We start from the raw sequence: 17292 nt of genomic DNA on the forward strand, positions 1-17292 counted from the left end.
TCTGTAATTTTCATGATGTCAGTAACTATGGAATTTGCTTTAATTTGTTTGGTCTTGAACTGTTTATGAAGTAATAATAACCTAAGTGCTCCAGAAATATATTTTCTTCTTGGCAAGAAATATAAATTATAGTCAGACAGATTAAAAATGTAAGAGACTTTTTAGTGTAAGAATTGGTTTAGACTACTTGTAAACACATTATATTTATTTAGTATTGAGCTTTAAGGCATTTGATTTATGCCCACATATCAAGCTGGCATATTTGTGTTTTCTTCCTCTTGTTATCTGGACAGCAGAGAATTCCCCATATGGCCACAGGGAGGGGTGTTGATGTAACAGTGGTGGATGACATAGGGATTTGAGCTACATACTTATACAGATTGCTTGTGCCCTGTGTTTCTGCTCATACTTGATCATGGGTACCACTTCCATTTTATATTCTTAGGGTTATTGGTAACAGAACTAGCTCATGATTGCAAACTCTCAACACATAGTCACTTGATTACCCATGGTCAAGCATTCTATTTTTATCTGGACCCAATGGCATGGCAGTAATAGAGGTATATAACTTTCCACCACAGATGGTATGGCCTTTGACATGTGTGTGAAGCCTGCATTGTGATTCTTTCACTGGGGCTTGCCATAAATTCCACATACTACTTTTTCCAACAGTGACACTACCAATAACTATAGTATGTACTGGGTCATATGTGCCTAGCTGCAGAGTTGCATGCAGGGTAGAATTCACTGACAGCAGAGCTATTTCCTACCCTGGCTGGAAAGAGCTGGCAGCCTTTAATGTCTTCCAGTATATGGGCTGAAGCAGCATTCCTAGGAGTGGAATATGCTGCCTTTAGAACACAAAGAGGCCTACCAGATGGTTTGCTTTCTTCTTTGTAATGGGAGTTGCAAGATGCATAATTGGTCTTTTAATTCAGATGAGCTGTCTGAGAATGTTCTTGTCCACTGGACCCCTAAATATTTTACCAATATCAAAGTCTCTGAATCTTTGTAGGTTTTATTTTCCATCCTTTGAAGCATATGTCTTAAGAAGGTCTCTGTTGCATTATTCTTGCCCATCTGGCCCAGTTAGCATAATGTCGTTAATGTAGTAGAACAATGTAATGTTCTGCAAGATATCCAACAGGATCAAATGTATTCTGACTATGTATGACAAAAGAGGGCGGAATTAATATCATCCTAAGGCAAAAGTGTGAAGGTATACTAGTTTCCCCTCCATGTGAATGCAAACTATTTATGATCCTTTTTTTGATAGTTAGCAAAGAACACATTTGCCGACTCCATGGCCATGTTAATCTTCTCTAATAAAGATATACATCTTGCACGACACCTGCAATTTTAGTTCTACTTGGTAGTAGGTGTCTGCTATCCTTTAAGCTTTGTTTAGTTTGCCAAACTGATGATTTAAATGGAGATTTGATGGGGTCCATTATCCTGGCATTATTTGGATTCTTTAGGGTGATACTAATTGCTTCTACCCACTCTCTCTGGAATGTGATAGTATTTTAAAATTTATTGTATTATCCAGGGGATAAAAGCTCCCAGAGGCTTCCACTGTGAGAACCAAAGACCAAATGTGGTAGGTGTTGTGCCATTTGCTAAGCCTGTTTATTCCAATTCTATATCCAGCAACTGAAGACATGATCACTGGGTGAGTCTGTGACCCAGTGGACCCATTTTGAGCTGGACCTTGTCCAGCTGTTTTCCTATTGTCTCCCATCATTTGGCTCAGTTCTGTTACAGTTGCTCCTATCATCAGCTTTGGTCTATGGAGGAAAGCCACGAAATTCTTAGTGATGCTAGTGTCTCTCCCACCATCATATTCTTCATGGCTTTGGTAATTGGCATATCCTCTGGCCCTTTCCATAGATAAAATGGCCTGGTGGGTTTTCTGGCATCACGTAGTGTATTGACTTCAGCATGTGCACATTTTTAGACTTTTAATCACTGCCTTTACTGTTTGCTATGGCAGTTCCGGCATTTTGACCTTACTTAGCATGGGGTATACTTTTCATGTTTTACATGTTTCTAAGAGTCATCCAGATAGCAAGTGAACATCACCTCTTGTGGCATCCTTGTCAGAAAGGAAAATCCTGCATCTTGGCAGAAGGCTTTCAAATCAGTAAACTCTCCCTAATCCAATAATAAGGTTCCGGCCACCTTGATCAAGCTCCCCTCTGAACCTAGTACCACTTGTACTCTCCCACCTCCTGCCAACATGTGCTGTCTAGCTGTCTAGGTTTGTTGTTGTTGTTGTTGTTGTTGTTTTGAGACAGAGCCTTGCTCTGATGTCCAGGCTGGAGTGCAGTGGTTCGATCTTGGCTCACTGCAACCTCTGTCTCCCGGGTTCAAGCAATTCTCCTGCCTCAGCCTCCTGAGTAGCTGGGACTACAGGCGCCCACCACCACACCCGGCTAATTTTTTGTACTTTTAGTAGAGACGGGGGTTTCACTATGTTGGCCAGGCTGGTCTCGAACTCTTGACCTTGTGATCCGCCCACCTCGACCTCCCAAAGTGCTGGGATTACAGGCGTGAGCCACCGCGACCAGCGAAGGTCTTATAGATTCTTTGGTCGTATACTCTCTTTCTTTCCTTAGCAGTCCCAGCATGTACCTAGATGAGTTATGTTGATACCCAACCCCAGTTATAGGCCCTCTGGCCAGTACTGAAGATGTGAGCAGATTCTGCCCTGGGCCACAGGTCGTGCTGGAGAGTAGCCTCTACATTGTGTTTAAGCAAAGGCAGAGTGCTATCTGCCTTTTAGGAGGGTAGGATGGATCATTTCTGCAGTGTCAGATGATTCAGGAAAATTTGGGAATTCAAAATTTGGGAAGACTTTAAGGAGCATCAACTTCTGATATTCCCATTTTGTGTGTCAGAGTCCTTTTTCTTCTGGGGCTTGACCTTCTTCAATTGACAGATCTTCTATAATTGGCAGTCTCTTTATATGGTACTGAGGAGACCCTCTGGCTTTATCAGCCTTTCATTATCTTTTTCTAGAGCTCACTGGGGCTAAGCAGTAGACATGCAATTCTAGTATCTTAATAGTTACCCTTCCTCATGTTTTTCAAGCATCTAGTACTTCACTCCTGCTATACTATTCCCTTCTATTGGCATGCCTTCCTAATTTATCACTAGTTTAAGTTTTTGCAGTTGCTTAATGGCCACTTTGTGCCAAGAGCTATCTGTGCTCCACCTACCACCAATGATGAGTTTTTCATTGCTAGCCTGGCAATGTATGATCCAGCTCTCAAACTCCAACTTATTTCTTACTTTTTAGTATACCATTCCTGAAACAAGTCAGAGTTTGAGTCCTCTGGAAAGCAGACTCTGAGGTAGAGTTTAGTATTCATGATGTTAATTGGGAGTACCCTTACAATCAATGCCTTTGCAAGAGGTAGGGGGATGATGCAGAATTGGACAAAGGGAGAAGTTGAGTTGTGATGCTCGATGGATAACCTTAGTCAACCCTGTAAGGATTGACTGAAGGCAAAATAATTGGTCATACTTCTCCCATGTTGGGCTGGAATGGCCAGGCCTTTATACCAATACATTGATCAGTCATTCAATATGGGTCATTCTAGGAAGGGTGTGCCCTTGAGTGAAGTGGGCCTGTGTTCCTCAGGCAGTTTGTGAGGTAGCTTGCAACTGACTCTTCACTGACAGCACTGCTAGCAACCGAGACTACACATTTTTTTTTTTGAATTATGATCTGGGCAGCATATATCCATGTCTACCAGAAATATCCAAACTTCAGATGATTGACACCAAATAAAAATTTATTTTTCACCCATTATACATGTTCATCATTGGTTGGCAGGGCAGATTTTTTAAATTATTATTATGCTTTAAGTTCTAGGGTACATGCGCATAATGTGCAGGTTTGATACATAGGTATACATGTGCCATGTCGGTTTGCTGCATCCATCAGCTCATCATTTACATTAGGTATTTCTCCTAACACCCATCAACTCATCATTTACATTAGGTATTTCTCCTAATGCTATCCCTCCCCAGGCCCCCAACCCCACACCAGGCCCCATTGTGTGATGTTCCCCCTGTGTCCAAGTGATCTCATTGTTCAGTTCCCACCTATGAGTGAGAACATGTGGTGTTTGGTTTTCTTTCCTTGTGATAGTTTGCTGAGAATGATGGTTTCCAGCTTCATCCATGTCCCTGCAAAGGACATGAACTCATCCTTTTTTATGGCTACATAGTATTCCATGGTGCATATGTGCCACATTTTCTTAATCCAGTCTATCATTGATGGACATATGGGTTGGTTCCAAGTCTTTGCTATTGTGAATAGTACCGCAGTAAACATACGTGTGCATGTGTCTTTATAGTAGCATGATTTATAATCCTTTGGGTATATACCCAGTAATGGGATTGCTGGGTCAAATGGTAATTCTAGTTCTAAATCCTTGAGGAATCGCCACACTGTCTTCCACAATGGTTGAACTAATTTACGCTTCCACCAACAGTGTAAAAACATTCCTGTTTCTCCGCATCCTCTCCAACATCTGTTGTTTCCTGACTTTTTAATGATTGCCATTCTAACTGGTGTGAGATTGTATCTCATTGTGGTTTTGATTTGCATTTCTCTGATGACCAGTGATGATGAGCATTTTTTCATGTGTCTGTTGGCTGCCTAAATGTCTTCTTTTGAGAAGTGTCTGTTCATGTCCTTTGCCCACTTTTTGATGGGGTTGTTTGTTTTTTTCTTGTAAATTTGTTTGAGTTCTTTGTAGATTCTGGATATTAGCCCTTTGTCAGATGGGTAGATTGCAAAAATTTTCTCCCATGTTGTAGGTTGCCTGTTCACTCTGATGGTAGTTTCTTTTGCTGTGCAGAAGCTCTTTAGTTTAATTAGGTTCCGTTTGTCAATTTTGGCTTTTGTTGCCATTGCTTTGGTGTTTTAGTCATGAAGTCCTTGCCCAGGCCTATGTCCTGAATGGTATTGCCTAGGTTCTCTTCTAGGGTTTTTATGGTTTTAGGTCTAACATTTAAGTCTTTAATCCATCTTGAATTAATTTTTGTATAAGGTGTAAGGAAGGGATCCAGTTTCAGCTTTCTACATATGGCTAGCCAGTTTTCCCAGCACCATTTATTAAATAGGGAATCCTTTCCCCTTTTCTTGTTTTTGTCAGGTTTGTCAAAGATCAGATGTTTGTAGATGTGTAGTATTATTTCTGAGGGCTCCATTCTGTTCCATTGGTCTATATTTCTGTTTTGGTACCAGTACCATGCTGTTTTGGTTACTGTAGCCTTGTAGTATAGTTTGAAGTCAGGTGGCATGATCCTCCAGCTTTGTTCTTTTGGCTTAGGATTGTCTTGGCAATGTGGACTCTTTTTTGGTTCCATATGAACTTTAAAGTAGTTTTTTCCAATTCTGTGAAGAAAGTCATTGGTAGCTTGATGGGGATGGCATTGAATCTATAAATTACCTTTGGCAGTATGGCCATTTTCACGATACCGATTCTTCCTATCCATGAACATGGAATATTCTTCCATTTGTTTGTGTCCTCTTTTATTTCATTGAGCCGTGGTTTGTAGTTCTCCTTGAAGAGGTCCTTCACATCCCTTGTAAGTTGGCTTCCTAGGTATTTTATTCTCTTTGTGGCAATGGTGAATGGGAGTTCACTCATGATTTGACTCTCTGTTTGTCTGTTAATGGTGTATAGGAATGTTTGTGATTTTTACACATTGATTTTGTATCCTGAGACTTTGCTAAAGTTGTTTATCAGCTTAAGGAGATTTTGGGCTGAGATGATGGGGTTTTCTAAATATACAATCATGTCATCTGCAAACAGGGACAATTTGACCTCCTCATTTCCTAATTGAATACCCTTTTTTTCTTTCTCTTGCTTGATTGCCCTGGCCAGAACTTCCAACACTATGTTGAAGAGGAGTGGTGAGAGAGGGCATCCCTGTCTTGTGCCGGTTTTCAAAGGGAATGCTTCCAGGTTTTGCCCATTCAGTATGATACTGACTGTGGGTTTTTCATAACTAGCTCTTATTATTTTGAGATACCTTCCATCAATACCTAATTTATTGAGAGTTTTTAGCCTGAAGGGCTGTTGAATTTTGTCGAAGGCCTTTTCTGCATCTACTGAGATAATCATATGGTTTTTGTCATTGGTTCTGTTTATGTTATGGATTATGTTTATTGATTTGCGTATGTTGAACCAGCCTTGCATCCCAGGGATAAAGCTGACTTGATCGTGGTGGATAAGCTTTTTGATGTGCTGATGGATTTGGTTTGCCAGTATTTTATTGAGGATTTTCACATCGATGTTCATCAGGGATATTGGTCTAAAATTCTCTTTTTTTGTTGTGTCTCTACCAGGCTTTGGTATCAGGATGATGCTGGCCTCATAAAATGAGTTAGGGAGGATTCCCTCTTTTTCTATTGATTGGGATAGTTTCAGAAGGAATGGTACCAGTTCCTCTTTGTACCTCTGGTAGAATTCAGCTGTGAATCCATCTGGTCCTGGACTTTTTTTGGTTGGTAGGCTATTAATTATTGCCTCAATTTCAGAGCCTGTTATTGGTCTATTCAGAGATTCAACTTCTTCCAGGTTTAGTCTCGGGAGGGTGTATGTGTCCAGGAATTTATCCATTTCTTTTAGATTTTCTAGTTTATTTGCATAGAGTTGTTTATAGTATTCTCTGATGGTAGTTTGTATTTCTTTGGGATCTGTGGTGATATCCCCTTTATCATTTTTATTGCATGTATTTGATTCTTCTCTCTTTTCTTCTTTTTTAGTCTTGCTAGCGGTCTATCAATTTTGTTAATCTTTTCAAAAAACCAGCTCTGGGATTCATTGAGTTTTTGAAGGGTTATTTATGTCTCTGTCTCTTTCACTTCTGCTCTGATCTTAGTTATTTCTTGCCTTCTGCTAGCTTTTGAATGTGTTTGCTCTTGCTTCTCTAGTTCTCTTATTTGTGATGTTGGGTGTCGATTTTAGATCTTTCCTGCCTTCTCTTGTGGGCATTTAGTGCTATCAATTTCCCTCTACACACTGCTTTGAATGTGTCCCAGAGATTCTGGTATATTGTGTCTTTGTTCTTATTGGTTTCAAAGAACATCTTTCTGCCTTCATTTAGTTATTTACCCGGTAGTCATTCAGGAGCAAGTTCAGTTTCCATGTAGTTGTGCGGTTTTCAGTGAGTTTCTTAATCTTGAGTTCTAATTTGATTGCTCTGTGTTCTGAGAGACAGTTTTTTTGTGATTTCTGTTCTTTTACATTTGCTGAGTACTGCTTTATTTCTAATTATGTGGTCAACTTTAGAATAAGTGCGATGTGGTGCTGAGAAGAATGTATATTCTGTTGATTTGGGGTGGAGAGTTCTGTAGATGTCTTTTAGGTTTGCTTGTTGCAGAGCTGAGTTCAAGTCCTGGATATCCTTGTTAACCTCTCTCATTGATCTCTCTAATATTGACAGTGGGGTGTTAAAGTCTCCCATTATTATTGTGTGGGAGTCTAAGTCTCTTTGTAGGTCTCCAAGGGCTCGCTTTATCAATCTGGGTGCTCCTGTATTGGGTGCATATATATTTATCATAGTTAGCTCTTCTTGTTAAATTGATCCCTTTACCATTATGTATTGGCCTTCTTTGTCTCTTTTGATCTTTGTTGGTTTAAAGTCTGTTTTATCAGAGACTAGGATTGCAATCCCTGCTTTTTTTTGCTTTCCATTTGCTTGGTAGATCTTCCTCCATCCCTTTATTTTGAGCCTATGTGCATCTTTGCACGTGAGATGTGTCTCCTGAATACAGCACACTGATGGATCTTGACTTTGTCTTTTAATTGGGGCATTTAGCCCATTTCCATTTAAGGTTAATATTGTTATGTGTGAATTTGATCCTGTCATTATGATGTTCGCTGGTTATTTTGCCTGTTAATTGATGCAGTTTCTTTGTAGCGTCTATGGTCTTTGTAATTTGGCATGTTGTTGCAATGGCTAGTCCCGTTTGTTTCTTTCCATGTTTAGTGCTTCCTTCAGGAGCTCTTGTAAGGCAGGCCTGATGGTGACAAAATCTCTCAGCATTTGCTTGTCTGTAAAGGATTTTATTTCTCCTTCACTTATGAAGGTTAGTTTGGCTGGATATGAAATTCTGGGTTGAAAATTCTTTTCTTTAAGAATGTTGAATTTTGGCCCTTACTCTCTTCTGGCTTGTAGGGTTTCTGCCGAGAGATCTGCTGTTAGTTTGATGGGCTTCCCTTTGTGGGTAACTTGACCTTTCTCTCTGGCTGTCCTTAACACTTTTTCCACCATTTCAAGCTTGGTGAATCCAACAATTATGTGTCTTGGGGTTGCTCATCTTGAGGAGTATCTTTGTGGTGTTCTCTGTATTTCCTGAATCTGAATGTTGGCCTGCCTTGCTAGGCTGGGGAAGTTCTCCTGGATAATATCCTGCAGAGTGTTTTCCAACTTGGTTCCATTCTCCCCATCACTTTCAGGTACACCAATCAATCAAATGTAGATTTGGTCTTTTCACATAGTCCCATATTTCTTGGAGGCTTTGTTCCTTTCTTTTTAGTCTGTTTTTTCTTTGACTTTGTCTTCTCGCTTTATTTCATTAATTTGATCTTCAATCACTGATACCCTTTCTTCTACTTGATTGAATCAGCTATTGAAGCTTGTGCATGCGTCATGAAGTTCTCCTGTCATGGTTTTCGGCTCCATCAGGTCATTTAAGGTCTTCTCTACACTGTTTATCCTAGTTAGCCATTCGTCTAATCTTTTTTTCAAGGTTTTTAGCTTCCTTGCAATGGGTTCGAACATCCTCCTTTAGCTCGGAGAATTTTGTTATTACCTACCTTCTGAAGCCTACTTCTGTTAACTTGTCGAAGTCATTCTCCATCCAGCTTTGTTCCATTGCTGGTGAGGAGCTGTGATCCTTTGGAGGAGAAGAGGCACTCCGATTTTTAGAATTTTCACCTTTTCTGCTCTGGTTTCTCCCCATCTTTGTGGTTTTATCTACCTTTGGTCTTTGATTTTGGTGACCTACAGATGGGGTTTTGGTCTAGATGACCTTTTGTTGATGTTGCTGCTATTCTTTTCTGTTTGTTAGTTTTTCTTCTAACAGTCAGGTCCCTCAGCTGCAAGTCTGTTGGAGTTTGCTAGAGGTTCACTCCGGACCCTGTTTGCCTGGGTATCACCAGCGGAGGCTGCAGAACAGCAAGTATTACTGCCTGATCCTCCCTCTGGAAGCTTCATCCCAGAGGGGCAGCCGCCTATATGAGGTGTCGGTCGGCCCCTACTGAGAGGTTTCTGCCAGTTAGGCTACACGGGGGTCAGGGACCCACTTGAGGAGGCAGTCTGTTTGTTCTCAGAGCTCAAACGCCATGCTGGGAGAACCACTGCCCTCTTCAGAGCTGACAGACAGGGACTTGTAAGTCTGCAGAAGTTGTCTGCTGCCTTTTGTTCAGCTATGCCCTGGCCACAGAGGTGGAGTCTAGAGACGGTAGGCCTTGGTAAGCTGTGGTAGGCTCCGTCCAGTTTAAGCTTCCTGGCCGCTTTGTTTACCTAGTCAAGCCTCAGCAATGGCGGATGCACCCCCCAGCCAGGCCGCTGCCTTGCAGTTCAATCTCAGACTGCCCTGCTAGCAGTGAGCAAGGCTCCGTGGGTGTGGTACCTACCAAGCCAGGCACTGGAGAGAATCTCCTTGTCTGCTGATTGCTAAAACTTTGGGAAAAGTGCAATATTTGGGTGGGAGTGTCCCGTTTTTCCAGGTAGTCTGTCACAGCTTCCCTTGGCTAGGAAAGGGAAATCCCCCAACCCCTTGTGCTTCCCGGGTGAGGTGATGCCCCACCCTGCTTCGGCTCGCCCTCTGTGGGCTGCACCCACTATCCAACTAGTCCCAATGAGATGAACCAGGTACCTCAGTTGGAAATGCAGAAATCACCCATCCTCTGCGTCGATCACACTGGGAGCTGCAGACTGGAGCTGTTCCTATTTGGCCATCTTGGAACGCCTCTCCAGATTTTTTTTTGTCATTATTTAGGGACCCAGGCTGACAGAAGACATAGGCTTTCATTGCTAATCAAATGCCTCCAACCAGAAACACAGATATTCCAGTAGCTTGCATTACATTGATACATTCAACTTCTAGGGATTGTAAGAGTATAATTTTGTGCCAGAAGGAAAGGAACTGAAATATTTTATTGAACAGCACAAATGTCTATCAAAAGTATTGTATGTAATTCTTTTTTAAACTTTTAGTATAATTGAAGATGATGTCTTGGAGATAGTAATAAAGCTGTCACTTCCTACTGCTACATGTATTGAAAGGCAAATAACTTCTAGAAGTAGAATTATGTTTTATTATTATTTGTCTAAATTAATTGCCTTCATGTATAATTACATTACTATTACTGTGCTGTAATGTTTCTCTTCTGCAGGACTTGTGTACTTTAAAAACAAAACAAAAGAAAACCAGAACATGACTGAGAGCATAAGCACTATTTTGTAAAGAGTGGGATTAAATGAAAGTATACATACTTAAGAGTGAAACCCTCTAGCTACCCTTCATCCACTTAGGGTCTTCCTAAAATGCTGTTAGTCCGATTTATGGTTTCCAGGCAGGAGACTGGAAAATTATCTGAAGGAATCTGACCAGCCTAAGAGAAAGCATGTAGAAATACTGACATTTGGAGGTCTCTAACTGAAATGGTTCCACCTGATCAGAATCCCAGAGGTCAACATGTCCTTCTTAAGCACTAAATTCCTAATGACTCTTGTGGTGCCTCACTCTTAAATTTGCAGCCTGTTATTATTTTGACAATTACAAAAAGTTACTAAATTTGACCAAAATGTCAAACGAGTAGGAAAAAATAAGAAATTAGGGGAAATAAAGATAATCCACAGAGGAGATTATAAGTTAAATCTTTATGGACAGAAGATGTTACATTTGTGAAGCAAAATGTGAGATTTTAATAAAAATAGTTAATTCAGAAAAGAAAAAAATGAGCTCTTGGAAATTAAAATTAGGAAAACAAATCAATGATTTGAAGATAAAGTGAAGAATCTCCATAAAGTATTATGAATAATGGACAAATGGAAAATAGGGTAAAAAATGAGAAATTTAAGATGACTGTTCCAGAAAACTTTGTATCTCAGTAATAGAATTGAAAAAGCAAAGAACATAACATTTTAGACAGGAAGGAAATTATCAAGTGAGTAATTCAAAAAATATGTTTGGGATTGAAGTACACAAATTTTAAGACTAAAAGAGCCTACTGAGCCCCAGAAAAATAAATACAAAAGACTCACAGCAAAGCTCATTACAAAAAGACAAAAAGAACTTAAAAACTTATATAGAGAGAAAAGAAATAGGACAAATAAATCATGAGACTCGATAGCATAGTGCCTTACAAAAGCAATACGAGAATCCAGAAGAGTGGACTAATACCTTCAATATCTGAAAATGCTTTCCATATTAGAATTCTAACACCAATCAAATCATACTAAAAGTGTTAGAGTGAAATAAAATTATTTTTTAGAATTGCAGATTCTCAAAAATATACCTCCAATGTACACTTTATTTAGATACTTTAGGATTATATCTCCTATTGAAGTATGAGATTAAATAAACAGATGAAATCTAAGAAATGGAATATATAACAGAGGAGAAATATGGAGGGAATCCTTATGATGATGTAATAGGCCTAGAGAGCAGTAAGTTCAGATTGGAGAAAAAAGATGGAGTTTCAGGAGGGATGTCTTTACAAAGTAAATGAAATTGCCAGATAACTTGATGTATTAGAAGATATTGAGAAGAAATGTACACATCTGGCAAAGGGTTGGGGGAGAAATAGCAGTAGATATACAGAAAGGTAAGCAAAAAAGTGAAAATATAATTTGTGGAGAAAGTAAGTTATTTAAGAATAAAAATGTAGTATGCTACCTGGCTTATCTGTGAATAATATCACAGATATATACTATCAAAGATAATAAAAACTGAGCATTAGCTGAGTGTGGTGGTGTGCACCTATAATTCCAGAAACTCTGGAGGCTGAGGCAGGAGGATTGCTTGAGCCCAGGAATTAATTTAGTCCAGCCTAGGCAATACAGCCTAGGCAATATAGCAATTCCCCATCTCTAAAAAACAAATAAGAAACTGAATATTGCTCTAAACAAAATTATAATATAAATGTATACAGAATGGAGGGAGAGGAAATATGTGTGTGTAAGTCTGTGTAAGAGCTTAATCTTCACCATCTGAAGAAGGAAGTCAGGCATATTATCTGAAACTGGGAACTAGGCATGCTGTTTAGAACAGATGAAAATACAAGAAACAAAAACAAAAACAAACTCTTTATAGCTGTTTATTTAGAATTAAAAGTGCTTACCTCCATGATTCTGGAATATGCTTTGGGAAGATAGGGGGCAGTGGATTTTTTTTTTTTTTTGATAAACCTTGTAGAAATATTGGACTTTTGGGCTTCACACATGTATATATTTAAAAATGATAAAATAAAAGCAAACTATAACAGTACAGAAATTAAATGATGCACAAGTTAGTGGATCAAGGATAAATGTTCAAAAATTGGGAAAATTAGTGCATTGACATATACTTGGAAATATCTGGAAAATATGATATATGGGAAAAATTAAGTTTGATGCTTACCAGATATACAAAAATAAGTTCCAAAAAGATTGAAGACCAAAATAGTAAAAGCCAACAGAAAAACCTTTACTGGAAAATTAGAGATTATTTTTAAAATCTCAGTTTACTGAGTAAACAAGCACAGATCATAAGGTGACCTAAAGGTAAGACCAACTTTCTGTAAAACAAGATTTCATAAACTAAGTGAAAAAAAGATGCTGTAGCATGGAAGAATATATGGTAATACATATAGCCAGCAAAGGATTAGTATCCAGAATATTTAATCAAGAGTCCTTTAAATTATTAAGAAAAAGACAAAAAGCAAATAGAAAAATGTGCAAGTCTTAAACAATGATTTCATAGAAGACTAAAACAAATAACCTATACATGTGAAAATAAGTTGACTCACCAGTAACTGGAAAAATGTAAAATCAAACCATTCATTAGATTGGTAAAAATTTTAAGTCTGATAGAACTACATGTTGTAGAGAATATAAAACAAGAGGAACTGTTGTACACTGCTAATGTGAGTCAACACAACTACTTTGGGGAGCAAATTGGGAAAATCTAGTAAAATCGAAGTTGTGTCTTTTCTTATACCTCTTGGAAATCTAGAGAAACATTCAAAATATGCACAAGATACATATAAGAGTGAATATACCAACATGACTTGTAATAGGAAAAAATCTTAAAAAAGGCTGATTATTAACAGCTTAATGGGTAAATATTTTGTGTAGTCATAACATGGAAAACTCTAACATGGTTACAATGAGCACACAGTACCACTTGTATCTATAAATTTAAATGAGCTGTTGAATTGACATTTCTCCAAAGATATACAAATGTCCAATAAGCACATGAAAAGATGCTCAGCATCACTAATCATTAGGCAATGCAAGTCAAAACCACAGTGATATACTAATTCATACTCATTAGGATGGCTATGATAAAAAAACAGAAGATAACAAGGGTTGACGAGGATGTGGAGACATATGAACCCTTTTGCATTACTGGTAAAAATGTAAAATGGTCCAGCTACTATGGAAAACAGAATGGCAGTTTCTTAAAAAATTGAACACAGAAATACTATATGATCTGTTAATCAAATGGACCTCATACAAGTTATTTACCTTCACGTAGGTCTGATTCTTCATTTCTAACATAGGGTAATACCTGCTCCATCAATTTCACTGGATTCTTATGAAGACCATTTTAAGATATGCGATGAAAACACTTTGGAACTTTTATGTGTACTTAATTTATAAAAGTATACAGTTTATACTTTATATAATTTCTTTTGTACCAACCTAATAGTGCTACAAACATATAATGTAAATTTATTAAATTAACTCTAACATGTAAAATTGGCAGTCTTAATCTTTATCATAGGCCTCTATAATAATATTTTCTAAAATGTGATCTTCAGAGCATTGACTCTTGAGGATCTTAATAGGCATTATGTGAAAAGTGCTTCTTTGGACAAAACATTGGGAAAACACTGTGTTAAATAAAGTTAGGTTAGGTTTCTGTACCTTTACACTCTCTCTTTTGAGAATATTTAATAGGCAGATATACCATGTGGACTAAAAAGACAGATTATGCAAACTAAACACTTTTGGGGGAGATTTGTGTTTCCTGGATTATACTTTAGCATATACAGGTCAACATATATTTTATTGTTCTCAGTCTTTCAGCATCATTTTCTTTTTTTTTAAAATTATACTTTAAGTTCTAGGGTTCATGTGCACAACGTGCACGTTTGTTACGTATGTATACATGTGCCATGTTGGTGTTCAGCATCATTTTCTAAACTTACAGTTTTGGTTTTTATAATTTTTTGATGTTCATTAATAAAATATTGAGTTGAAACCAAATTTATTTTATTATTGTTATAGATGTAATTACTTAAATAAGAAAACAAGTAATTCATTACTTTAACTTTTACAACTAACTGTACTTAAGATTATTTTCTTGTTCCATAAAGGCTTTTACCTAAACAAAATTAATTTGTTTTAAAAAATCTTGTATCTATATGCTTTTATGAAATACCAAAGCATGCCTTTATAAATATGACATTTCTAAGAAGTTGAAATCTAAAACACTGTATTGAGAATGTTCCTAGTCACTGAATGATGAATTATTTTAAATCTCAAATTTACGTTAGTATATATGTCAGTTCTGAGTTTATATTGAAATAATACACATTTTTCTTAACCACTTTCCATAGTTTCTATATAGTTCATAGATTATTTATGATTTTCGTTTTTTATCTAGAAGTTTTGCAGTTAAAATAATTCCCTTCTACATAAAAAAGCTTTTATTTTGAGAATTCAAATCATTAAAGTGATTTAAATGTTTTATCCTGATGATTATATTTTTAGGTATTCTTTCAGTGAACATTGTGTATGCCATTGACTTTTGTATGCATACATGTCATATTTGATTTAGTATTTAACTTTCAAATAGGTGTGCCCTATACTGACATTCATAAGTTTTACTTGGAATATTTAATAAATATATGTCTTCGAAATTATCTTCCAATATAAAATACCTCTAAGTTCATTCTTTTCATTTTCTTGTTCTCATATGCTTAAAATTATTTGTGAGAATTCTAGGCAAGAGTTATTTTTATTTAATGAATAATGTTAGTTGAGTAATTACACTAAATTGTAGGTCATGGAAAATTAATGAGAATTTTTTTTTTGCTTCCTGCTTGTGCATAGTATATCTTTAATTCGGCCAATGATGTTTTTATATTATTTGTCTTAGTTTATTCTTTTATTTCATTTTTTGTTTTTCTGTTTTCTTTTTTCTAGCTTGTGATGAATGGAAAATACTACCAAAACCAAATCTTCATAGAGATGTCAACAGATTTGGACACTCTGCAGTAGTCATTAATGGGTAAAAGAAGCACATTTCCAATTTTTAGAGGGTCACTTATATCAGTCATACTATCCTCATATTCTTGTATTCTTTTTGAAAATTATCATTGGTACTTAATGGTATTGGATTTTATGCATCTCTTCTCTACCATAGAATACATTTTGATTTGTCAATCATATCTTTTTTCCTTTCTTGTTTAATATATTTAAGGGACATGGGAGTAGGTAAAGGAAAGGTGCTGAGATAAGACATCAGATACCCTTTTATGTCATCCTGCCTTCTTTTCTTTTTCCAGAGATCAGATAAGGAATGCCTCTTGTTTTAAAAAGATGGAACTGAAATGATAGAGAGGCTAGCTCCATATTTCTATCAAGGAGAACAAGGAAAGTGAGAAGAATTAGATTCTCATTTTAGTTCTGTCATTTACTAAATGTGTGATTTTTGACAAGTCTCTTAACCTCTCTGGACCTTAAAATCCTTATATCCATTGAGAAATTGGACTCAATGGTCATTACATTGCCTTCCCCATTTAAGTTAATATAATTTTTGTATTTCTATGGCAAAAATTTGGTAATTTGGAATCCAGTGACAGTAAACAATCTGCTAGCTCATTTAGTGGCTTAACATTTGTAAATCAGAATGACCTTTTTATAAGCCCATTTTATTACCACCTTATCCTAAATATGTAAAAATTCTCCACTATTGCCACAAAATGACTTAACCACAATGAAACTGTGTAACTGATATCAATTGGCTGTCCAAACAGTAATACATGAAAACTGTGAAACATAAAACCTCTAGGGTTCTCCGGTTGATTTTTATTTTACTTTTTTAAAATAATAAAAGACATTCTTGAAGACTTTTTTGACTGATTCAATTTATTATGTTAATAATATTTTTGACATGAAAAATATGCTGTTTTAAGGGCATTGGCACTGCTTGGTATTAATTTAGTATTGTCTAGGCTTCTCTTTCCAGACTGAATTAAAAAAATCTTTTTGATTATTTTACTCTTAGTTTTCTTATTTTAAAAGAATGAAACACCATAAGAAGAACTCGGTATCTAATTTCAAAATTCTGTGTCTATATTGAAAAGTTATAATTCTAGATAGCAGTTCTAAAGTGTGTCTTGTCCATGTATAGCTATTATCTATTTTTTTAAAACATTGTTTTCTACATTATTAAAAAATACTTATTTTTCTGACAAAGGAATATTGTATATAATCGTTTCTTTTCCTTTCTTGTATTAACAATAAAACATGTTTTGAAGACTTAGTGTTTTCTTAATATATTAAGATTTATAGAATATTTCATATTTTGTCTGGAAAGTCTTCAAGAAATTATATAGTAGTTCCTCTGGTGTTTTTATATCATATTTTATGCTAGAAATATGATTTTAAAGAACAGTACTAACAGAAGTACTTAAAAATAGTATAAAATGTATATTTAAATCTATGCTTATTTTTATAACTAAATCATTAGATAGGGACTTTTAGTAGCGTTTCTTTAAGATTCTTGTTTTGTTTTTAATAGGTCCATGTATATATTTGGGGGATTTTCTAGTGTACTCCTTAATGATATCCTTGTATACAAGCCTCCAAATTGCAAGGCTTTCAGAGATGAAGAACTTTGTAAAAATGCTGGTCCAGGGATAAAATGTGTTTGGAATAAAAATCACTGTGAATCTTGGGAATCTGGGAATACTAATAATATTCTTAGAGCAAAGTGCCCTCCTAAAACAGGTAAATTTCTTTTTCTTTTCGTCTTTGTGG

At 36.6% G+C, this 17292-nt stretch overlaps 1 protein-coding gene across 6 annotated transcripts in view; it reads left to right on the forward strand.

Annotated features, from left to right (window-relative positions):
• Positions 1–17292, forward strand: part of ATRNL1 (attractin like 1) — an 857023-nt gene that overhangs the window by 159723 nt on the left and 680008 nt on the right. For all 6 annotated transcript variants that reach the window (XR_008619833.3, XM_034931565.3, XM_034931566.4 and 3 more), the window contains exons 11-12: positions 15454–15538; positions 17054–17262. Coding sequence is in view for 5 of the 6 variants with exons in the window: in XM_034931565.3 (XP_034787456.1) it covers positions 15454–15538; positions 17054–17262 (294 nt within the window). In the remaining variant the exon portion in view is untranslated. The remainder of the gene's footprint in view (positions 1–15453; positions 15539–17053; positions 17263–17292) is intronic.

This window comes from Pan paniscus, chromosome 8, assembly GCF_029289425.2.
Source record: "Pan paniscus chromosome 8, NHGRI_mPanPan1-v2.0_pri, whole genome shotgun sequence".
Classification (NCBI taxonomy): domain Eukaryota; kingdom Metazoa; phylum Chordata; class Mammalia; order Primates; family Hominidae; genus Pan; species Pan paniscus.